This window comes from Camelus bactrianus, chromosome 12 (genome assembly GCF_048773025.1).
Source record: "Camelus bactrianus isolate YW-2024 breed Bactrian camel chromosome 12, ASM4877302v1, whole genome shotgun sequence".
Lineage (NCBI taxonomy): Eukaryota > Metazoa > Chordata > Mammalia > Artiodactyla > Camelidae > Camelus > Camelus bactrianus.
The window spans coordinates 50,685,384-50,711,263 of NC_133550.1; the positions used below are offsets into that span (position 1 = coordinate 50,685,384).

General features: G+C 37.3%; 1 protein-coding gene across 4 annotated transcripts in view; it reads right to left on the reverse strand.

Moving 5' to 3' along the window:
• Positions 1-25,880, reverse strand: part of SYT1 (synaptotagmin 1) — a 900,038-nt gene that overhangs the window by 116,094 nt on the left and 758,064 nt on the right. For all 4 annotated transcript variants that reach the window (XM_074375356.1, XM_045519433.2, XM_010958829.3 and 1 more), the window contains 3 exons: positions 10,494-10,678; positions 4,450-4,572; positions 747-914 (listed from right to left, as the gene is read on the reverse strand). In XM_074375356.1, coding sequence (XP_074231457.1) covers positions 747-914; positions 4,450-4,572; positions 10,494-10,678 — 476 coding nt within the window. The remainder of the gene's footprint in view (positions 1-746; positions 915-4,449; positions 4,573-10,493; positions 10,679-25,880) is intronic.

The window sequence follows — 25,880 nt, forward strand, 5'->3', positions numbered from 1 at the left end:
CAAAAGACTGTGTTTTACGCATTATTTCAAACCGACAGCTACAGAAATTCTGTATGCAGGGATGCCTGAGGACTGCCAAGCACGTTTTCCTGTTGAGTTATTACATGACCAGAATTCCTCTTTTTTGTTGTTTGTCAACTGAGGTGTCTCAACAAGATGAAAAGCACCAGGGAAGAGCCGAGAGTAAAGGAAAATGCTAGAGATGCAGAAAAACCATCGGTTTATATTCCCTTCTATTGACAGGTTGGGAAGAGTGGTTTTAGAGGGCTCACACTACCCCTGTACACAGAGAATTTCACAATGAGTGTAATATACCTATTTGTTCCATTTAAACAATGGAACATAGCTTCCTTCATTCTGTGGTTGTGATTTATTTTCTGGAACTTGGCAACTTACAAAAAGGTCATTCTTCTTCCGGCTTTATTTTAGAGAGGGGACAGTGTTCCAGCCCTTGAACACACTTGAAGCTGACCTGCCTTTTTAGATGTGAGTGACGTCCTGGTCACGTTCTGGTCCACGTTCTATTCTGAAATGGCTTGAGCTGAGTCTTAATTGGACCAAATCTAAATACACTATAGAATCCTCACTGAACTGAAGATAATTCATGGAGAATGTTTAAAATTCTTATCTGTGAGTCTCTGAACAAGTGGTCATGGGGACACCTATGTATGTGTCAGGATGAGATCAGTCTGTTATTGAAAATAATGAAAGAAAAGTTTATTAGTAAGGACAGAAAAAAAAAATACCTTGAAAGTAAATTGCTCATTGAAGACAGGATTAAGGGTCTTTCGGTGGACTTTTGTCTCAAATTTCTTCTTCTTATCAGGCAGCAGAAACACTTTGACGTAGGGATCGGAGGTGCCCCCCATGTCTAAGGCGGGCAGCTCGGCGGCTTGGATGATTCCTACCAGCAGCTGAAATGAGAGTCAGGAGAGAGCAAAGACCAACATTGGTGGACGTTTTGGAAAAGATTGATTTGCTCACAGTGCCGCACATTGTGATTTCTCCCACTTCTTTGCTTTTAATAAATGATTATTCTCCTATGAGTCTGAACACAGAAGGCAAATGAAGTGAGCTATAGAGAATTCAGAAACCCAATTATGACAGATGCAGGCTCTGGGAAGCCTGGTTTGAAACACAAAAGAGGCTTTTAAAAGGTTGCTGATTACAGTTAAATATGGAATTCATCTTTGCAAAAGGGCTGCAATCAAATAACTTTGCGGTTGCTAAAAGCCCTTGTGTATTATTTTTCTTATGACAGCATGATTTGTAAGTGGAAAAATACATTGTTAAACAATCACTAGTCTGAAATTATAAAGTAGGAAATTTTTATTTTGAACCAAAGCCTCAGACCAGCTAAATAGAAATTTCTTAGAAACTGGATAACATTTTGAGAAGATACAAATAAGATCTTCAAGTTTCTATCATATTTGACCTTTACTTGTGTGCCGGCTATGTTTTGTTTAAACTTACAGTAAAATAATTATTATACTTTCTGTATTTAAACATAGGACATGAAGTCAAAGAAATGTAATTTTAGCTTCATATAAAGGAAGGGAGGATGACAGGTTTTAATGCTAAGTGACTAAGTTTCTAACTTTTTTTTTAATACAGGAGAAATCTCTGCATTTCTTCAAGTTTATTTTTCTCAGTGATACATTCCTATTTCTTTTTATGAGTGTGAGTGTTGACTGGCGCTGTTAATATTTTTGCAAAGAAAACAGAAGGTGTGAGAGGACTATTCTGATACCCTGCTGTCAGACATTCTGCATGAACAGAGCGGTTTAGATCCAGAGGAGAAACAAAAGTAGACTCTCTTATTGTTGTGCAAGGTGTAGGCTGCCAGTAAATGCAGTCACATCATAGTTTTTCCCATCAGGGGTCTGCAGTTTTGAGTATGTGACTTTTCAGCCAGCAGAGTGGAAAAGCAACTCACCTCCTTAAAAAAAAAAAAAGTCACATCCATTTTCTACGAAACTGACCCACCACGTTCGTAAGTGCGTTTGGGCTAGCTGGCTCAATTTTTCAACCTAGACCAATACTCTTGATGATTACTGTTTCCATTTTAATGCTTTAGTATCTTTGTGACTTTATCATACACAGTAGCAATAAGAGTGCTGGATTATAGGTACACAGAACGTAAACAGATGGTCCAAGAATAGTGAAAATAGACGTCAGATGACAGACATGGTCAGTAAAGCAAACAGTGTGTCTCCTGGTCTGCCAAGTTGGCATTGGGAATTTGCCTGTGGATAGAAATGTGAGTAAGCAGGATTACATTCCTTCCTTCTCATGTTTTGCAATACTTTTTCTCTGGGGTGGGGAGAGCACTAGCAGTAAAGCCTTAAACTCTTTCAAACTGGATCATCTATACTTTTTGGGTGTTCTGTTGACAAGAGGCGGAATTACTTCTTCCAACCCCCTGCTGACTTCTGCTCGAGAGATCAGGATCACATTCCTCTCCACCATGGGAGCTTCTTAGCGTACTTCTAGGGTTGTCTTTCGGTTTTGGTAAGCAAATGTGTATATCTGATTACAGCTTTATCTGCGAAACCCCTCAAACTTTAGCTGCCATGACTCATAGGAGTCATAAATCAGATTAGTTAAGAACATTTGGAAAAATAAATGCTTAATATTAAAAAAAAAATCTTTTATCAGGTAGAATATTCTAGATTCTCAGAATGAAATATCTTTTAAAATTTGATGTTTGCTAGAAAGGGGATAATAGTAAATACATTCACATTATGTTTGAGTAAAAAAACTCACTGCTATTTTCTTAAAAATGCTGCTTTATAAAATGATACCTTAGTACTCAAAGCCATCAGAGAAGTTGGAAAATTATGACTAGTCAGGATGAGCTACGACTAGATTTCTACTGGGAAATAGGAAAATAGAATAAATTAGTAGAAAGATGCTGGATTCATATAGGAAGACAGGTTAAATTTCTGGAAAACACGTTATGCGTAAAGAGAACATAAGTTGACCTTGACCTGCCCTAGAATATATAAATACTAGGAAGTTTTACTCTCAACTAACTCCTGATCAAAGTTTGGTAGAAGTGATAAAAATGACCTCAAATGCCCTATTTAATTAGCCAGAAATGATACACCTATAGATGTATATAAATCCATACCTGTAAGCCTGTATCTGTAACCGTGATTCAGCTTTCTAGAAGGTATTATAAAATAACTAGCCAGAGCTGCAGTGAAGCTGATTAAATACAATTATTTATAATATGACAGTGCATATCAGTACGTTCTTTGTGAGGAACCCTCTGGACGCTTCAAAACATGAAGACTTTATAAGAGCTGTCAGTTCCTAAACAAAGCCCAGAATTTCTGCAATTGCTTAGAGCTCACAGTGTTACCGACTTTGGACATGAGTCACCAAAGCTGAGCATTGGTGTTTGCTGTATTTATTGTTTATTCCTCATCAAACTGGATGTAATTAACACACGCCACATTTGTAGTAACTGTATTTCCATGTATCGAAGTTCTTCCTGGCCCCAAAAGATGAGTGATACAAAACAAACCGGAGAGATTTAATATTCCCCTGATCATTAAAGAACTGTGTCCTAAAGATTAAGAGCCTGATCTCTAACTCAGCTAATTCTTATCTAGCTTTTAAACTTCTTTAGCAATTCAGAAGGTAAAGGGACATCTTCATCAATGTCACAGAGCCTAGAAGGTCTTTTTAGATAGAGAGACTTTCTAACATTTATCTTTGAGCTACCTCTGTAACAGGCAGTTAATAAAAGGCAGCTAATATTACCATTCATCCGGGTGGCACTTGGCAGCCTTTTGAGAAATTACAGCAGGAATGCCTGTTTTGATACCACCGCTAGTACCATGTCACTTTCGGGGCAGCATACAAGGCACTAGGAATCAAGCTGGTGGTCTTTTTACTTCTCTAGAACCATTACCTCATTTGTGATAGGAGTTGTACCCAGTACCATGACATTCATAAGATATTCCTGCCTTTGAAATCCATGGAGGACAGTCATTTTTTTTTATCTTTGATTCCCTATCAAACTGTTAAATTTTGTTTCAAAACTTTGGCTTAAATGGTGGTCTAACTCAAAGGCCCCTTGCCCTGTTAGGATCTAAATCCATGAATTCCAAGGAAGATTGTTCGAGCTCCGGCTGCGGGATCAGTGGCTCCTGTGAGCTCTCGGAGTTCAACTGACTGCTTAAGTTAATTTGTACTCCACCTGCCTTCTGTGAGTGCCATGAGTAGATGTAATCGGCTGAACACTGTGAATCCTAATTACCAGAAGTTAAATTAGCAAGTAGGGGACTGCCTGTGCTTAGAAATTATTTCATCAATAGCTTTGATAATTGCATTTTCCCCTCATAGCAAACAAAATGTTTTAAGAAGTATCTTGTTTCAATTTCTAGTTGGTAATTTCAGAAAACGGAATGGAACGAGAAGACATTTTCCCCCTCAGACCTGGTTATTTTGGAAATCATAATCCAGTGAATACTGAAGTTTTCCCAATTTCTCCTCTTCTTTGGGTTCTTCTTTTTCTTCTCCGTCAGTCAGTCCGGTTTCAGCATCGTCATCCTTCAGGGCCTATGAGTAGGGAAACGGATTATGTGTAAATTCCAGTGAATTTTCATCAAATCCCCAATTAAACTGGGCCTGTGGTCATACTTGGAAAGCTGTTAGAAGCAAGCACTGAGATACTGGAAATCTCCATTTGTCTGACACACATTCACATCTGCTGCTTATGTATCTTTTTAAATTCCATTAGTGCACGGAATTTTTTCCCCCAATCAGCAAGCAACATGGAAGCAATGGAAAAAGCCCCTCCAAAGACTGCAAGCAAAACATGTAAAGTCGTTGCAAAGAAAATGTCAACCCAGTGTTATCTCTGGCTCTGATAAAACTGCTTCTTTCAGAGGCATGAGAAACATGCTATTAACCAGGCTGGTTTTCACATTCATGAAGTCGAAAGAGATCTAAGCTAAGCGTCATGTAGAACATCCTTGTTACATGCGGTGGAGGAATTTATATGAAATGCGTGGCCTTTTCTTGCCTCATTTCCTATGAAAAAGATAGTTGAGTAAGTGATTCTCAGAAAATTGTAATTTCCTAGGTTTTGCATATACGTTTACAATGGCCATGAAAAAAGACGAAAAAAGAAAACATGCCATCAGCAAATGCGCGTTTAGAGAAAAATCTACCCCACTTCCAGTTTAAGTTGACTGTGTTATTTTTAAAACAGCTCCACAGAAAGCTAGGCTGAATTAAACTGATTTATGGATCTATTTGATATCAAAAGATAAAAGGAATTACGTTGGCAATTTTACTCGTGTAAAAATTAGTTTTGCCTTAAAAAGCAAAAGTCACGGCCCTGGACTCTGAAAACTCAGTTTGAGACCAAACCAATTAAATATTTTTTTATAATCTAAAACTCAAGTGTAGGAGACATTGAAATACTAGAAAGGTCATTATTTCATAAAAATTTCATTCCAAGTTCCTCTTTTTTTAAAAATCAAAATATATGTTTTTCCATTCAGTGCAAAAATTTTACTCAAATAATCAAAGGTTATAAAGATTATAAATATTAGAAGTTTTGTTTCTAGGGATGAACATTCTTAACTGCTTTACAGAATTAGAAGAAAAGGATTAGAAATCTCTATGTAGTTATTATTCAGAATTAAAAATGATAAAATGTTACATTTTCCTGACCACTAATGAGGTTGAAAAATTTAAAAAGCTTTCTGTTAACCATTTGTATTGTTTCTTCTGGGGACTGCCTGTATATATATCCTTGGCTAATTTTTCTCTTGGGTTGTTTGCCTCTTACTGATTTGTAAAGACTTTTTGTAGTTTAGTGGTCTCAACCTTTCTGTTGTTACATATAGCAAATATTCTCCTAGGTTTTGGTTATGCCTTTTTTTTTTTTAATTGCCTTTCCTGTGTGTGTGTTAACAGTAGAATCTCACAAAAATGAAGCTAAGACATGATGAGTGCTAGACTGTTATATCTCTCTGACAAAGTAAAGGAATCTGAACTCTTGGCAGTGATCAAATTAAATCTGAGAACTCTTGTAGGACTCAAATGCAAGCAGTAAAACCAGGCGACAGAAAGGCTCCATCAGACTGTGGCTCTACCACCCAGCACCCCTTTACCTCCCAGATTGCATGGTCTTTTTTCTCTGCTCCGAGCAAGCCACTTAAACAGAGACCCTCGGGGGTGCTTCAGAATGGCGCCCTCAGTCTCTGCACTGACAAGACTTGCCAGCTGGGCTCTACTCGGTTAATTTGATCCTGAAAAAACAGACTTGGTACCATCTTACTAGAACACATTTGGGTGGGAAGGTCAAATAAACAGAGTTGAGCAGAAGTCAGAAGTGCCTCCCATTTTGTGCTTCTTGACAACTTTCAGGAGCCTACAGTGACTTTGGAAAATTGAAAATCACCATCTGTGGAGAAACCTTTTCAAATCTGGTTAGCCATACAGCAGTTAATTTGGGAACTTTATACTTGGATGTTTCCCTAAATGGTAAAATGTAGATTTACTGATAGCCAAAGGCAGGAAACAACACAATTATTTAAAAATGTATATCAATCTTGTAACCTGGGGGGTGTTGCTAATGGAAACATGATAGTAAAGTGACAAGAAAAGAAGACTGGGTGTAATTGGAGGACTCAGGCAGTGAATCCACATTGCCATTTCAAAACCTCAGCTGTGTGTCTAAGTCCTTACTACGGTCTGAAAAGATGTGTTGGGAAAATCACGACTTGGGACATTTGACTCCCTGTAAGATATTAATTTTTTTTTAAGTAGCAAACTATTTAATGCATGTTTCTGTCTGAAAAATCTGCGCATTTCTCAATCATCATACAAAATTTCATGGATTAAAATACTGCTTCAAAAGTTCTTTCAGAGCTAACAGTTTACATATCGTATTTCAGCTTCGTGCAATTTGAAAGAGCTGAGATAGGAAATCTCCTCCTCCGTAAGTGGTTTGGGCTCTCGTAAAAGGTGCAGGGCCATTTCGGTAATTATTCTGCATGAAACAGGGCTCAATTTGATAATTTCTCAGTGCCACTGTTCGTCACTGAACTGATTAAGTCTATTCTTATCCCGAAGGTTGAGCTTGAGCAAGAGATATTCTGTGCCATGACATCAAATTCAGACCTATTAAGCCAGTAGTTATTATGATATCTTGAAAGCAATAGTCTCTCCCTCCATACTCGCCTCCCACCCCGGGAACAAAACGCAGAAGAAAACGCATGTAAAGCCAGCAGTTCTGAGAGTTTGATAAATTGGAGTAGAAGAAGCTGTGTTGGGAATATTAGACCTGGTTTTAAATTTCAAAAATTTAGTGGATGTATGTCTGCCTTGATTTGACATTCCAGAGGTGCTTGGCTCTTCTCGGTGCACCATCAGAAGGAGCCTTTGCTCATTCTGAGTTACGCTGTTCAGATTTGGAATTGATAAAAGCACACTGCCCAAGACACGAAATTTTCTTTCTGTGCCCATCAGTTGAAACTTGAGCTTTCTAATAGTGTTCTATTTAATCAGTAATGCTTAAAAACAAAAAACCTTTATCTTAAAAAAAAAAAAATCAATTTAGTTCAGCCTCTTGATGTGTGTCAGAATGGTACACCCTCAGCTGTGGAGCACCAGTTGCCAGGCCACTAGATGTATCTGAGCATTGACTTGGGGGTCTGAATAGCAGAGGAAACCTACCGCAAGGGACAGTCCAGAACAGTCATGAGACACAACACAGATAAGGAGGACATAGAAGGAAGAAATAAAAATTTAAATATCCACACACATTAGTAAAAACCATGGAGAAATGACCTTTCCAGACCTCTGATTCGCCAGTTGATCGTGCCCCTCTCAATTTTCAGTATTTTGAAGCTTTAAGCCATTAAAAAAAAAATCAAAACTTTAAATAGATACCCTTTGCTGTGTCAATATACTACCTATGGTTACTATTTTATTGTCATTGTAGAATACTGAAAAAGCTTCCTTGGTTGGTGATAAAATCTTCCCATAGAGACACAGAGCCATGAACACTGAGATTTGAATTTCTGTGAGTTTTTGTATGAATTGAATGGTAAAAACTTAGTGATTTCCCTTAGAGCCTCTGTATGTTAAGAAACCATATCTAAAATGCCTCTTACGTCTGTCCTGTTTCTAAACGAGAGATGTAGACTGTCTTCCACGTGTTCACATCAGCGTCCTGTCTAAATAGTTTGAAAATGTAATTAAAGAATAATTTTACTGTGTGTTGATGCTGTTTTGAACTTGGATGATCAGATGATTCCCATGTGACATAGTATCTTAAAATCTGAACATCCTGTTTTGCTTCTTTACCCTTTCTCTTCATAAAACAATAGAACTCTATCAGCTACTTTTGTCTCCTTAAAAAGTAGCATAAGTTATTGTTAGACAACCATTGATCAATGGGTCTACTTTTACTCGTCCAAATTATATTTTATTCTGTACATTTAATTGTTAGTTAAAATAAGACCCATAAAATCCTACACAAAGTGATCTACTTAAGGATTTAAAAAACACCTTTTTTGACTTGTTGAAATCTTAAATGCTACGTTGTAATAGTAGATGAGTATAAATGATCACTGACCTCAGAGTATTTCCTTATTTGACCCATTTTCTCTTCCCCTCCCATCCAAAGGAGTTGGTGATCAATGAAAAATTAACCACTGTCAATTCTCTGCATTTACTAGTATTGAGATCTTGGTCATTTATCCAGGTCATAACACCACTACTTTGCTATAAATTACAGTCTTACATCATACAGAACAAATTCCACAAAGAAAAATATGAATTTCTTGTCCTAGGAAGAAATGCTGTAGTAATCATGTAAGATAATTCAGTGCTTTCAATTGTTAATTCTAGCATACATGAAAACCCCATTTGAATGTTATTGCAGTTATGAAAATGACAGTATTATATTCTCAGTTGGTGTCATAGACATAGCTGAAACTCACATACAAATTATTCAGTCCATCCATGTCCATCTAGGAGATTGTTTCTACACTTAATCTCCCAAATAACGTTGTTTAAAGAAATCTGTGTCAAGTTCTGCTTGTTATGAAAAATGATTAAATGAAGCAAGGCATGATTTAAAACTTCAGAATCTATGTAACAAATTAACCGAAATCCTTATTAGACATTTATGGTTGAACACTGGTACCTGGGCTTCTGTGGCTGTGATTAGAAACTGAAAAAAGCATAACCCTTGCTACTCTGAGCTCAGGACAAAGCTCTCTGAGGGCAGGCACTGTCCTATAGCTCTGAAACCAAGCAAAAGTTCAAGCGAATAATGAGCCTGTGTGAAATTCTCGTCAATCGTCATGACAGGGTCTTTGAGGAAAGTATTTAAAACTCAAGCTGGGGAGAGGGATTAGCGTCCTGTGTGTGTGGGTGACTATGCAGATGTACTAAAAATGCCTTCCTTACCTAGACTGTTCTTAAGGAGATACATGTAGTTAAGAGTTCAATCAATAGTAATATTACATGAAGAATTCATGAAACTGCCTATGTACTTAGCTGTCAGGGACCCGCACTTACACATTGCCCTTTATTCACGGTGCTTTACACGTTTACTAGGGAACAGCGCTATATGGGTTGCTGTTTGGGAATAGCATTGATAATTGAAGGGAAACATTGATAATTGAAAATGTTCTTTCTCTGAAATCTCTGCATTTACATTTTTATATGAAATAAGTGTTCTTTAGATGTATCCAATATGAATATGATTCCAAAAGAGGAAGACATTTAATTATTATAATTATTAATAGGAGACTTTATTCTGAACCAAATCACCCAGTTCATTTAGGAAAAATAGACCACCGCATAAAGGACATCCAAATAGCTTCCTTGGGCTTGGGGCGGTAACTCAGCCAGCTGGATTTTATAATTTGCATTATGGTTCTAAATGTCCCTAAGTGAACAATGAGAATTTTGCCTTGCAATTCTACTCTGTTCTCTAGAACCAGCTCGGACTTGACTTCCTTCCCTTCTATACCTCTCTACTCCTAAGCACTAAGAATGGAGCTGGTTGGTTATATAGGAATGGTAACTTTCATCAGTCGTGATAAACAGCTATAACACTCATTTAACAGTGATTACGATCAGTGACGGTGTTAGAAAGATGTTCTTTCTGCCCAAGAGGGAAAACACTCAAATACTCCTTATTCTGTTTCTCTAGATCTAAACACTACTAAGACAGGCTAAACAGATGTAATAAGAATATTCAGGTATCATTCCAATATGGTGAACCTGCCAAGATGGCCTGATGGTCATGGATGAGACCAGAAAACCCAACTACACGTTTCCGTTGTCATTTGGGAGGTTGACTCATGTCTGAAAGGATTGCAAAGTATTCCTACAACAATAACACATGTCCAGATATTGTTTATTTCCGTACTGATCTGGCATAAAATAATCTACTTTCAAATTTTCAGTAAAATAATTGAAGAAGAAACATGGAATGAACACGTTACCTGATCTTTCATGGTCTTCCCCAAGTCTTTGACATCTTTCATGTTAATGGCGTTCTTCCCTCCCTTTTCCTTTCCCTTCTTCTTGTTTTTCTTTTTGAACAAGCATTTCTTACAGATACAAAAGCAGCAGGTCAGGACTAAAAGGACGGCGACTATGGCGATGGCAATTAAGGCCCACGGTGGCACTGAAAGAAAAAAAATGTGCAGAGACTGTTAGTGATAAAACATTTATATACACAAACCCCTCACATTCATGGGCTATGAAGCTATTCAGTCCTTCATTTGTATTTATTGTGCTCCAGGCACACTGTTCTGGGTTATTTTATACATGTTGTTTCCTTGCCTGGAGTGTTTCCATCTTTTCCACCTCGCCCTGCCAGGTGTGTCAAATGTCATCTCCTCCCTTTTGGTTTCCCTGCCCCCCTCCAAGCTAGATTTTCACTAATCCATTCCTTCATTTCTTCCGAGTGTACCTCTCCAATTTGGCTTTTGAGTTTCAGTCCTGGCCCTGCCTTTTCCTGGCTGTGTGACCTCTGGCAAGTTGCCTAACCTCCCTCTGCCTCGGTATACTCATCTCTAAAGTGGAGGTAAATTGGTAGGTACCTCACAGTCTTTTTGAAGATGAAAAGAAGATGCAGTGCTGGGCACACGGCAAAAACTTAATAAATATTAGCTGCTCTTCCTCATCTGTCAAAAACTGCAGGTCCTATTAATATGTTCTGGGCATAGTGGAAGGGGTAGACATTAATCAAATAAACAGGAAAACAAAAGTAAAATCATAACAGGAGTGAAGGTTCGGAAGAACTTGGTGCTCTGAAAATCGATCGTGGGGAGATTTACCCACTCAGGGCAATGAGGGCAGTGGTTACAAAACCAGGCATAGATGCAGGCTTGGCCACTTACAGGCTGGGTGACCAGATTGTCTACCTGTGCTGGATTTCTGTTTCCTTCTCTGTAAAGTGATGATCGTCATGGTACTCATTTCATCTCTTTCCAAGATTGAGTTAATATACTAAAAACTTTAGAATGGCACCCAACACATAGCAAGAATTCAATTAGTATTAGCTATATTTTATATTCAGGGCATAAGGCTAAGTGTTGAGTGATACAGCTCAGAGCACATGTTGGTACAGAAAACATGCACATCAATAAATACATAAAAAGAAAGTGATGAATACAGTGAGAGGAATTTGGATATGCTAAGAAATTGAGAGGAGGAAGAGAAAATGTTTTAGATAAGAGCAGAGACTTCAGATTTACAGGGTCTGTTTAATAAAGCATGTACAGATAAATCTATTCAAACACTTTTTTCCATTACTTTTAGTACCTGGACAACTTATAAACGTATTTTCTTATTTGGCATCCCTGACATGTGGTTATTAAAAAAAAAAAAAAAAGGTCTTATGGACTCATGGAGGATTTCACTTTGCCTAGAAAGTAATTATTCAACTATTGAGATTAATCCCAAGAAGTAGATTGGCCGGCTGTAATCAAAACAGACATTGGGCACAGAAATGGGAAGAAAAAGTGCTACTTTCTTCTAGCTCCATAAACATCATTAGTGTCAATGATGGCTGAACACAAGTCAGGAGTACTCTGATAAAGCAAAAACACTTAAAGATGAACCTCCCTTCCAACCTGAGAAACCCACTCACTTGGCTCTCTCTGCACAGCTGCCTAGTGCAGACCACTTACTCCGTGTACGGTTCAAGCTTAGGGAAGACTACCAGATGTTAACCCAAGGTCACGGAAAACCGTAACTTCTGAAGCCGTGTTTTCAGTCCAAGAAATATTTGTGTGAAAGTTACAGTTAATCCCACACCCAAAGACATGTTTTCTTACAGTTGTCTAATCTCTGGAAGCAATCCTGTTTTTCAAACATGTAAATGAAAGTAAGCTTATGTAACCAATGATGTCATTCGTAATACTTCATTTAAAAGCTTCTCCCTCTTTTGATCTAGGTAAAACCTTGTCATGCATGAACGAGAGAGCCTATGTATTCATTGCAAGCGAGACAGTATTAATAATGACCCTTCATTTTGAGCCTCGTCAATTACTCTCCTGGTGGGACGGTGTGATAGTCTCTCAGAGAGCTACATAAGTCTCCTAAATTACACAGGACAAGACAGAGATCATGTGACAACTTCGCAAAAAGAAAATAGACAGTGAAAGCATAGGAATATTTAAAGGAGTTAGAGAGAGAGGAACATAGGGTTACAGGAAGAAATCTGAAATAGTGAAACTTGAAGGTGAAATACAACCACTGAAAAACTTTTATTTTTGACTTTGATTTCTTATCGTGCTACTGTCTTGCAGATTTGCTTTCACTTGATCTTCTGAATAGCTTAATTTTAACTTGGAATATGCTATATTGCATATACGAAATTAGCAAAAATGTCCTCACAATTTACTGGCCCCTTTAGATAGAACTTTTTAAAAAGCCTAATGCTGTCATTTTGTGTACCCATATGAAAGCTGGACTGAATAGTTAATTAAAAACCACCATTTTAAATTAAATGTAGTTATTTGCATAGAATTTTCACATGAACAATTTTACTCTATTTTGTAGAGCAACTAAATATTTAAAATTTGGTTAAGCTTAGTAAGAAACACCATTCACAATATCATTACTTTGTAGTATTTATAGAATATGTTTCAGTGTTACCAAATCTCATGAAATATATTTTGGATTATGCTAAAATTGTTTTGAAGACCCACTTATAGGCCAGCAGCTGTGTTATAGCTTTTCATACATTATCTCATGTCATCTTCATAGAAGTTTTGTTCATTATCCCTTCAATTTAACAAAGGAAAAATTATATAGAGAGGAAAAACCATAGATTGAATAGTGGGAGAAATTCAAATAGGTTTTTACATCATTAGGTTACAAATGTGCCTATTATAAATGTATGCAATGGAAATATCCTCGCCTAGCTTTGAAGCCTCTTTAATAGGACATTTTCGATTTGAAAACAGAAATGGAGAAAATAAATAACAGCATAAGATGCTGCCAAGAGTGATTTCTTTAATATAAACTATAGGTTTCAATCAAAAATAGGCTCATTGAAATATTGCTACTGGCAGAAAGCTATCAGCTTATTATTACTGCTACCCAAATATCATTAAGTGAAATTTTAGAACATGAATTTTAACATTTAACTTAAAAGACCTTTCAACAGAAAGTAATAGAGTAATATAAAAACTCTTCATTGAAAATGTTATTTTTTTCTTCTGGTTAATGAATTAATCTCATGTATTGTTTAACCTTAAGGTAAACAGATAACGTAAGAATTGAGTCAAAGTCGATTCTGCTTCTGCTGTTTTAACTTAGAGGTTTTCTTTTGGCTAAACCCAAACTACATTGTCAATGGTATGAAAAAAAAATCTTGATCATATATTCCTCCTTGAAATTTACTTCTGCTTTTGTTTCTCCTGCCCTTACCTGCATCTCCGTCTACGATTCTGACATCTTTGCTCTTTCCTTCCCCAGTCCCATGTCTTAGATGGAGTTGTTAGTCAAGGCTCTCTGCTCCTTGATCATTCTCACATTGACTCATTGTTGAGCATTCTTCCTCAGGCTTTAAACTTTTAGGTCGGTTTTCATTCTGTCTCTTCTTCTGTACTCTAGAGCTTTGCTCCCGACTGCCTGTAAACCATTTCCTAGGAATTTTTCACCTCCTCTCAGATCAGTTCTCCAAACCAACTATGTGGCTTCCGTCAGTGCTTCTGTAATTTCCTGCCTCTTGGACATTGGGTGGGAATTCTAATTCCGAAATCCAACTGATTAGCAAGTGTTGGCATTTCTTCTCTGATGCATTTTACACTTTTTTACATCCATTTTTTGGGAAGGGATTTTATTTATTGTATTTATTTATTTTCATTTATTTTTTAAATTGAAGTACAGTCAATTACAATCTGTCAATTTCTGGTGTACAGCACAATGTTCCAGTCATGCATATACATACATGGATTCATTTTCGTATTTTTTTCATTAAAGGTTAGTTCTCTGTGCTATACAGAAGAAACCTTTTTTTTAAAATCTATTTTTATATAGTGGCTAACATTTATAAATCTCAAATTCCCAAATTTATCCCATCCCACCCCCTTTCCCCAGTAACCATATGATCATTTACTATGTCTGTGAGTTTGTTTCTGTTTTGTAGATGAGTTCATAGTGTCCTTTTTTTTTTTTTTTTAAAGATTCCACATATGAGTTATATATGGTATTTTTCTTTCTTTCTGGCTTACTGTACTAAGAATGACAATCTCTAGGTACATCCATGTTGCTGCAAATGGCACTATTTTATTCTTTTTTTTATGGCTGAATGGTATTCCATTGTATAAATATACCACAAATTCTTTATCTGTCATCTGTCAATGGACATTTAGGTTGTTTCCATGTCTCGGCTATTGTAAACAGTGCTGCTATGAACATTGGGGTGCATGTGTCTTTTTGAATTAGAGTTCCCATTGGATACACCCAGGATGTAGGATTGCTGGATCATATGGTAGGTCTATTTTTAGTTTTTTGAGGACTCCATTCATGTTTTTTAATTTACATCTATTTTGACTTGTAAGGTTTGGGTCTGACATTACCTCCCACTTGATCTCCCTTCCCATCAATTATGTATTCTTCCATTTTACCATTTACCATTCACTGTCATCAGGCAAAACTGTCTAATGCATAGTTTTCAATTATTTTGTGCATAGCTTTCACAGTCCTCTGTGATTGGCCCACTGTCCCTATTCGTCTTTCTTACGCTCCCCTACACCCACCTGTAGTCCCATCAGACTGCGTATCTCATTGTTCTTTGCTCAGTTCTGCCCTCATCTTTTTCTAAAGCAGATTTCTTCTGTTTGGAAATGCTATTCTTCTTTATCTTTAGTCATTTAAGTGGTGCTTATTTTTCAAGGCTCAACACGTTTCACTTAGTGTTGACAGATTTTTAAATAAAAATATTGTGTATATTTGCTAAAATTTCCCCACCCCTCCCAGTGGGAAATAGTGACTACATGTGGAATACATAGGGTGGTTTGTTAGACTAGTATAAAAAAGATGCATTATGTAAAAATAAAAAGACAAATCTGTAAAAATGTGCAAAAGGTATTTTAATAAACTCCTTCCTATACATGAAATTCATTTCTTGCTGACTCAAAACTCAGCTCTTCGTAGGTTCATGACATGAAGCCCTGGTGTTTAATGCAAGCACAATGAAAATAATTTGGAACTAGTTAGAAATAAATTTTCAGTAGCTGGTCTTCTGTTGGGGGGGGGGGAACCCTGCGCAACTATTTTCCCTTATTGAGAGAGGCTGTTGTTTCATGGGAAGTAGGCAGTTTAAAAAGTAATTATTTAATCAAACACATATTTATTGAACATCTACTTGTCGGGCAATTTTCTTAAGTCGGGATACAACGCTAACCATGGTTTGTGCAATCATGAAACTCACTATTGACTTCCCAGGTGTGAAAAGCTAGGTCTAATTTTCTTTTTTTAAGAGGAGCAAATTTCTCATATTTGCTGAGCCCAGTCCTCAGAACATAATATGGTCCATTTTCAGATGGAAACTACATGGTTTAATACATTCCTGTGGACAAATTTAGAGCTCTAGGGGTACATTTACTGATGAACTCAACTAGTAAATATTCTTTCTACAGTAAAAATGTAACTATCAAATTGAAAAGCATCCTTTCCCCCCCAGGGAGTTTTGACATGAAACACATTTCTTAAATTATTTATTTAAGGGTCCCTGACATATACTTGTGAAAAAAAAAATAGATACTCCAAATATTACTGTCTTTAATAGAGCAAGAAATATCCTTTTCCTTAATGGATGGTGAAATCAAAGATGAAAGCCTCACCAAGACCAAGGGTGTCACATTTATAGAAGGGAAAATCTTGGCATTACTGACAGCAGCCCTGTGTGTCAATGTGATGCTCCCTCCCATATCTGAAGTCTATTCATCAGACATGCGTCGTACGTCACACCTACAGAACAAGCAGCTGGGGAGAGGAGCTTTTTCTGATTGGTATGAGGTGCCCTATGGCTGAGAGGAGCCCTGCTCTTCCTAGTTCTGAGTTCTCCCTTAAAAAAGATGTTCTTTGCCTTCTCTAAAACATCTGACTGAGTACTATCCGCTTAATGGTGCTCAGGAAATGTTAAGACAGCTTGAAAGAAACCCACATCCCCATGTTCTTGGGCTCAAGGAAGAGTGGACTGGCCAGTCTCTGAGGTACACCACCCTCTGACATGTATTTTCCACAGGTAACCTACTCGATCCCATGTCCTTGGTTCTGATTCCTTCCTCATTCCTGGTCACGATCAGCTACTACCATTTCCTACACTGGCAAACTTTTGGTGGATTTACTATGGGGTTCAAGGTTTAATCGAGGGTAAAATTTACTGATTTTAGTCTTTCTGCCTTGAATTCACTTTCAAGGTCATCGCATTCGGAGTTATCGCCATTCCATTCCCATTCATCATATTAAGACACAACCTTAAACCCATAATGCTTTCACAAGATGAGCTGCGTTTTCCCCTCGGAGAAATGTAAGCTGGTCCATTGGCACGAGTCCTTGATATTTCAGCCAGGAGCCTCAAGGTGACGTAGGTAACACCATTGCTATGGCCACACCAAAAATTCAGCAATGTCCTCAAACATTTTCTAGCTTCAGCATAACTTTATTTTGTCATACGAGTGCCTCAGCCCTGCATTAAAGTCTGTGTAATTCATTTTATAAGTAAGTTATCTGTAATCTTCATTCTTAAATTTACTGACAATTTTTGCCAACTTCTAGGTTTACCCCTAACAACCCGTCTTTCTCGATTACTATACATTGATGCAAGATGCAGAGTACAATAGAAAAATAATAGTTTTGCTTTTAACTGGGAGGAAAAATAATGTGTATTTCAAAGCTTTGCTTCTAGACTGTTGATAAGTAATTTTTAAAAACATACGGATAATCATTTTTTAGAAATGGGCAAAAAAAGAAAATAAGGCTTGCATTTTAAAGCTTTTTCTAAATTACAGAATGCAAAGAGAAAAAAATGCTCTGGAAATATGTGGATTAATATACTCACTACCAGTCATTGGAGACAGAACATTAAATGCAAGATTTGAAATGTATGAAGTCATTCAGAACATGGGTTAAGATTAAACTAACCCTTCATGGTCAGAATGAAGAATTTCTCATTATAGAATGAAACGGCTTCAAAGACCATGCATTCTTGGCTTCTGGGTATTAAACTTACTTTTTCCTCACTCTTCAGAATGGTAGTTCTAAGCCTCCTTTGAATTATATTCTCCTCTTAAAATAGGACAAAAGTTACGGGCTCTTGATGGGAAAACATATACCTGTGTGTGTTGTGTTTTTGTTTAAATTTCCACATAATTGGAAGTGTGCAGTATGCTTGTGGAGATGACAGTTCCTGGGTCTGGAAGACCACTGGGCTCTGAATTAAAAACTCCTTTCATGGAGCATCAGAGTAAAATTCAAGATTAGGGAGTTAGGGAAAATGCATTCCATTATTTGGTCATTGGTTAATCACTTACTTCATCCTGGCAATCTGCTGTGCGTCTACACTGTGCTGGGAGTGGTGGGGGAAACGGAAGACAGAAGAGGTGGTTCCCTTCCTCAAGGAGCTTATGAAGATTACCTCCCAGGAAAAATGAAGAGATAGGAGGCAATATGGCGTTAAAGATGGGATTGAGTGGAATAGGTGGGCTCTGTGGGTGGCAGGTTAGAGAAGGGCGAGATACAGGGTCCTAGACTTCAAGGTCATGGAGGAGGTGAGCTGTGAAGCGTTGCCTGCCTCACCGTGCAAATAGCATTTTGGGGACTCCGGCTTTCTTTTCCCCTCCTTTCCTTCCTGACTCCTCCCCTCCTGTCTGCCCCCCTCCTTCCTTTCTTCTTTCTTCTTCCTTGTTCCTTTCCTTCTTTCCTTTGGGTTTAGGAATCACTTTAATCTAACTTATCACTCAGTGACACCTTGTTAAAGCTCTCAATAAACATGGACTTAATGAGAATTTACATTAGCTATTTTTTTTAATCATAGTAAATGAAAAGATATTTATATGAAGTAAACACATGTAGCCTTCCCTAAATAGCCTTCAGAATTACCTTCTTAAGAACACCTTTGACATTTCTCTAACATAGTTCTGTTTAGCTTTTGAATATGAGCCCCTGACAGAAAAAAAAAAAGCAAATTGGGAGATGTGTTTGTATAAATACTCTGTAAAAAGGATCCAAGCCATTGACTTGAGTCAGCTACTGGTGGATTTTAAGGTGAATGGATTGTGTAAAAAACAGTAATGGAGGAAAGAGAGGCTCATTCATTCATTCACTTATCCATTTGAATGTCTACTTAACCGTCATATTCAAAACATTGGAGGAATTGTGAACAAGTTTGAAATAATTAATCACTTTACAGTCCAGTTGGGCAGATCTGATTACTGTACATGAAGCAGTTGTGGACAACACCATGTTAAACTGCTAAATTAAACGCGATCTTTGCTAGATTTTAATTCTACGTAGTCACAGCAATCTCATTCTACTTATCAAATGAGCGCTAGTTTAGAATCACTTTTAAAAACTTGAAAATTTAATGAAAAAGGAAATCTGTCTCTTTGCCTGTATATGCTTAAAAAATGGTTAACACAAAAAAACTTCAGTAAAATATGACATTGCTTTGATATACACAAAATCGCAACCTATACATTGATAAATTTTTACCAGAACCTCTCTCCATTGATCTGATTTTAGTATGTGCTGTGCTATTGAACAAATGCACAGGCCCTCCTGAATAACTTATTAAAGGTTATTGACGTTTCTTCCTGAACGCAAGGATCAGTCTTGATAACAGAAATGAGTTGACTGAAGGTCATTTTATCTGCACAGGTATTAATCAAATAATTAATTTTATAGAATGTCTATAATAATAGTCTGCTTTCAACAAGAAGGCAAAGTCATCCATATCTTCCCAACATTGAAATGTCTGAAATTGGACATGGAAATTGATGTTGGGTCTTCAGGCAGAGATAAGCCCCCTGCACGACTTGCAGAGGATTTAGATAAGGCTCAGGAACCCAGCAGTGTGTTGTCAGCGAGCTCCAGGGAGAAATGCGTTGGCAAACACAGAGGGATGCCAGGTAGGCTGGCAGAGATGAAGGCGATTTGTGGGCTAATGAGTTCTGAAGCTTTTGGAAGTTTGTAACAGTTTTCAATCATGCTGTGGACAACACAGTTTTGTGGTTAAAGGGAAATCCACTTATCCTGAAAAACTGGCAGCGTGTCTCTCTTGAGTTTTGATTTCTAAGTTCAAAACGAAAAAGGAATTAGGTCTCAGGTTTTTCTTCCCTTAGGAGAAACCGGCTTTCCTGACATTTGTATGAGAAGTCTTCAAAATATGCATCTTTTGGATTCAGACCCAATTAATATTTGGTTGGATTTTGATGTTTGAATTAGGTTAACAACTTTAATCTGGTTTCTGTCTTTGACAAAGATTGGCCAAAGGAAAAAAAAATCTGTTCCAAGAATTGAACATGGCAGCTGTTGGTAACTTTGGGATAATTCAATAGTTGAGTAGCTACTTGTTCCTTTACTAAGCGATTTAATGTTATTAAATCCAGTTATGCTAAAGGAACATCAGCTAAAGGGGCAGATATATTCCCTGATCCCCTAAATCCCTGATCCCCTGTGCTCTTTTATCACAGTTAGAAGAAACAAACAAACAAAAATGCCACTTGGTTTGATCACCTGCTTTGGGGAAGGATGTTTTCCCCTGTACTTCCTGTTTATTATTCTGGGAGCAGATGACACGTTTTTAGAATTCTCGGTCACTTGGAGAGATTTGATTGTACTGACAGGAGAACCGTGTGGCTGCTGTGCATGAGCGAAGAAGAGCAGGAGGTTTGAGTCTTTTCAGTCATGAGAGGGAAGGGTCAGGTTCATTAATTTCATTAGTATACAAAGTGACAGGTAGACAGTGCAAACGAAGCCACTGGCTTGTCTGTCTCTCCATGGGACATTTTTCCTTGATGATTCAGTGGATTGCTGCGGCTACTGACCCAACTGACTAATTTTCCTCTCCCAGCTGTTTCCTGTTTCTCTCAATCTATATTTCTCCACGGCAGTGTTACCTGTCCGGTGCCCAGTCTGTGGCATCATTTCTTCCTGTGTGTCCTGGTTCTTGGATGTGAACTTTCATTTCTTGTCTATAGCTCCCATGATCCTTAATTTTTTTTTTTCAATGCTTAAAAATTTTTTTCCTAGATAGTTGTGATATATAGAATTTTTAAACTTTATTTTCCTTTTGGGGAGGGGGTAGGGGGAGGTAATTAGGTTTATTTATCTATTTTTAGTGGAGGTACTGGGATTTGAACTCAGGACCTCCTGCGTGCTAGGCATGAGCTCTACCACTGAGCTATAACCTCCCCAACCTTGATTTATTTTCTGTTCTTGCTTTGGAAGGGGTTTCCCTAGGCCAATCAGTCTTATGTCTAGTGATTTTTTTCCCTCTGTTTTTTCCCTTTTAAATATTATCCCTCTTCTGTTTAGACCTTGTACTTCTAAGCGGTGCAACAGTGAGCACGTGGCTCAAGGCCCTGCACAAATCGTGCTGGGTTTTGTAGGTTCCTCTCAGATCTCCACTAAGAATGTAGATTTTCCTTTATTCTCTTTATCAAACTCAGCTATTTCTTCCTTTAAATGACTCTGAGCAGACTTCCTCCAAGTGTCTACCTGAGTAGCACCACTCAGGAGCCCTGTATGTTGTCCGTCATCCACGTTCATTTATGCCTCTGCCTTGTGTTACTATATACTGAGCCTTGTTTTCTAGTGGTGATCTGTCTCTTCCACGTGAGGAGGACACTATTCCCTTCCTTTCTTTTGCCTTCTATAAAGTATCAATTGGGTTGGGCATGTGGTAAGTCTTAAATGCTTACTGAACGAACGAAAGAATAATTAGATGCAGAGAGTCTTTTTCAAATATCGTTTCCACATAGTGAGGGCCTGGCTCTGTGGGACACCTTGTAGAAGCTAAAAAGTACATTAAAAAATACTACAGATCAAATCTTGCTAAAAACTTCAGAGATATGTCAACTTTCCAGATTATTTAGAAAATCTGTGCAAGTATCTCTTATTTTTAAATTCTAGGTAGACTATAGAAAACGCAGTAAGACTCATGTTTTTCTGTCAATTATTTTTTCTAAATAATTTTTATATTGTATACCCCCTTGAAAAGAGTCTCTTAAAATTGTACTAGTAATGCTGATATGGTTTTCTCTTTCTCATATCGAGCACCTGCAGTATCTAATAATTCAGTTTCTCATTGATACAATTTTTTCATATTATGATACCTTTTTGCATTATCTTAACTGATTTGACCCTAAAAGGCAAATGGTGGAGTAGCTAGAATACATAATCATTGTCTCCACTTTAGGGATTAGAAAATTGAGGATCTGAAATGTGGCTTCTGTGATGTAATTCCCATTAGAGTTGGGATCAGATTTAGGTCTTTGGGGTTCAATTTTCATGCTCTTTCCGTATATTCGGACAGTCTTTTGTGTCCACACTGAAAAGTGAGCGAATATTGACTAATTACTGCTAAGAAGCATTCAGTTTTGTGAACACATTTGTACATTACTGTCAGGCTTCTTTGAACTGAAATAATCTTTAGTTGTGGATGCCAAATCAATGAAAATCATTTGTCAAAAAATATTGTTGATAATAATTGTAACAACAGGGCAATGTCAGATAAAAAAAAATGATCTTGGATCTTGACTCCAAGTTCTGCCGCTTAAATTGCTAAATAAATCTGATCAAGTTATTTGAACTTTCTGAACTTGAGTTTCACCATCTGTGTTGTGGGAGGTGGGTGGAGCAAGGAGATAATGAGAGAAACTCTGATTTGTAATATGTAAATTTGTGAAGTACTTAGAATGGTGGATAATACGAAGGGAAGTTTTAAATGTCAGTTTTCATTATTATTTGCCAGCAATTCCTATTAAAATCTCACAACTTGAAAATGCTTAAAACTTGGCTGAAAAAGCAACTTCTGAAAGTTACATAGATAAAAGATGAAACACAAGCAGTTTTCTGTATGTATTATACAGCTCCCAATATACTCAGTGTGTTCTGCCTTAACAATATATCAGAATGTCAGGGTAACATTCGAAAATAAAGACTGCTGTCAAAAAAACTGAAAGCCAAAGCATTTTGGTAGTGATCAAGCTATTCACGGGTAAATAATAGAATGAATAAATCAAACTTTGGGGGAGAATAAATAATAGTCCTTCAAAAATCACACTGGCTGACTGTTTTTCAAACAATGCAGACAGGATTAGAATAATGCTAAATTTGTACTAATGAAAATAAACATGTCCTACTTTGCATTTTAACAATTGGTCAGCCCAGCTAACATGACCTGAGGTACACATTTTAATATAGTAGTAAAGATCTTAGTGGCAAGATTTTACTCTTTCTACTGGCAAAATGGTAAGTTTCACTTGTTCCCGCTCCCAGTCATACAGTACTTAGGCATTAAAACTCGCCAGGTATTTTAAGTGACGGAAAAGTTACCTTGAATTCAGCATTTACTATTCAGTAATTACTTACATACACACTTGAATTAGAATGATCAATTTTTATGAAGACCCAGCTTGGATCTTATACCATTTGTTTCCACTGAATGATTTATGAAACAGTTGGGTTTATTATTTCATTTACATAATGTTATCCTCATTCGTAGATGGCAGATCTAAAGTACCCCAAATGATCTTACTGTCCTAAGATTCTGGAAAGGAACCATGACCCAATCTCAAAGTCAGTGTTTTGAACCATCCAGCTCTTTTTGCTAATCCAATCTCTGATAATTCCTGTGTCAAATTAGCAATGATGATAGGGTTTAAATTTAACTAGGATCACAATCTCTGGGCTATTACTATTTAAATCATTCCAGCGTCACACTCATTTATAGAAAATGTCTGTCTTTGCTCATAATTTTTAAGAAAGCAACGTTAGGAGCCTGCAGTTTTCTTTTGGTTTTGAGTAGAACTGAAACAGTAGCTGAAATTTATATTTTAATTTGATTTAGTAAGATAGTAAATAGCTAGAGGATTTTCTTTATGGATTAAAAGCTATGAAACTTAATGGAAGCTATAGCTATGCTTTTTTGTTTGTTTTTCTTCAGTATTTTGCTTATATGTAACCATCAAAATCAAGAACCTGATCACTCTGCAAATATTGTAATGTTAACACATATCCTTATTGGATCCCTAAATCCAGATATTGGCTAGAAAAGAACAGAATTATCTTGCTAGACCAGCATCCTCTTAAGATTCTTTGAAAAAGGATGGTAGATCCATTACTTCACATACTTAGGCAGATGCCTTTCAAGCAACATAAAATTTTATATTTGAAGTTCATCTTAATGATTTTAAGTAAAATAATTTAAAAAATGGAGAATTGAGTCAACTAATGTGGGTAAGTCTTTCAGACTAAAGGTCAAACTGTTATCTGAAAAAGATGTTGACTTTAAATTAAATATTGATGGACAGAAAGGAAGAAAATAGCAGTGCACTCAGCATAAAACCAATCATCAGAGGAGGGATCTTGAGAAGAAAGAGAAATGAATAGAGAGCGCTATCTGCTCTCGAAAAAGCATCCCACTAACCTCAGAAGCACAGCTCACTGCCTTAAAAGTGGCAACTGATGGCACTAAATCATCTCTTTAATCAGTGCTCTTTGAAGTCCTATTGTGCATTTGAGACAAACAGAACAAAACTAGGAATGTGTTCCGTGGAGGGCGCTGTGGGTGACCTATGTTTACGCTAACCTGGGTCAGCTCCCTCCACGAACCCAGTGTTCTAAACACCACTCCTGGTCCTTGAAGCTCGTGGTGCTGCCTTGCGCCTTGGCTTTCTCCTTTCCATTCATTCTGCGTCTGTGGGCTGTTTTCTGCCTATGTAATAATGTCAGGGTTTCGAGAGAGGGGAGGCTACAGCACAGAGTTTGGGGAAGCTATTTTGGGGCGATGCTGTCGTTTGGTACTTTTTCTGATTATCCCTGAGTAGCCACGTAACTGGTGAGACAGGGAAGGGAGGCTGTAAGTGGTATGAGAGTTACAGTACTTCTCCAGGAAAAGAGGAATTGAAGAGCCATTTCAGCCTCCACAGTGCTCAGCAGGTGGTGGAGAAAGCATCTGACTTTGTGCTCCTACCTTGTGAGAAGGGTGTCAGTTGCTTTATTTAAGGGCTGTACAGGTGGGGATCTTGGGTGCAATCTCAAAAATACAAATGCGAAAATGGTTAAGATGAGCTTAAGGAAGTAGATTCTTCTGTAAAGTTCCAGTCGTCTGTGTAATTGGACACGGAGCAGGATTATATAATATTCAGTGCAGAAAACTGATCTTGGCTCTAGTCCTCACCCCAGCACCCCTCCCATCAAAACCAAAGATTTGACAACCGCAGATACTAACACCTACGACTGGAAAAATGTCAGAGAAGAGTCATGAGGTGGGACTTAGATAGGAGACGGGTCTGTTTCTTCAGAAAGATGGGACAAATGCTGTTCATTTTGAGTGGTTTTGTAATCTTCTAGGCAAAAATCCAACTATGGTATAAAACAAAATATGCTCCTTGGGGGGAAAACATGGCAAAGTGTAAGGAGAAAAAGTCTTGTTAACATAACTGATCAGAATCATAATTAACAGTCAGTGGTGGAAAATAAGTTTCTGAAATGGCTGAATCATAATGATGCAGTATTTTGTTGTCAAAAAGCAGCACCCAAGAGTCTGACCTTTGTAGGTGGGAAAAGAGCTGGAGTACTTGTTCTCACAGAGCAGTTATTTTGGCATGATGTCAATATAATTTGATTTTTAGTTAAAATAAATGTTCTTTGTTTGAATTTTAATAAATGTGAGATTGAATAGCAGCAAAGTCACAGAAAATCGATTATAATGCTACGTAACTACTTCAACTCATGGCATACTGCAAGTGAGCAGAGGTTTGGAATCAAAGAACCCTGAGTTCAAAGCACAGTGAGTCTTTTTCTTCTTTGAGCCTTTATCTCTCTACATGAGAAATGGGAATGATTACACCACAGTAGTAACTGGGGGGATTCCACGAGATGACATACCTAATGCCTGGCACACAGATGAAGTTTAATAAATGTGAATTCTCTTCTCCATTTTGTATAAAAAGAAATAGAGATCACATTTCTTCTCTGAAATTGACTGTTTTCTCATTCTAAACGTATTTCTGGGTAACATTTAAAGTGATTAGACCCAAGCAATAAAACTATATGAAACCTGCTGGGTTTCCTCTAAAGACCTGGCTCCATTCACCTCTCTTAAAAATTAAAGGAAAAGAAAATCTTCCCAGTGTAAT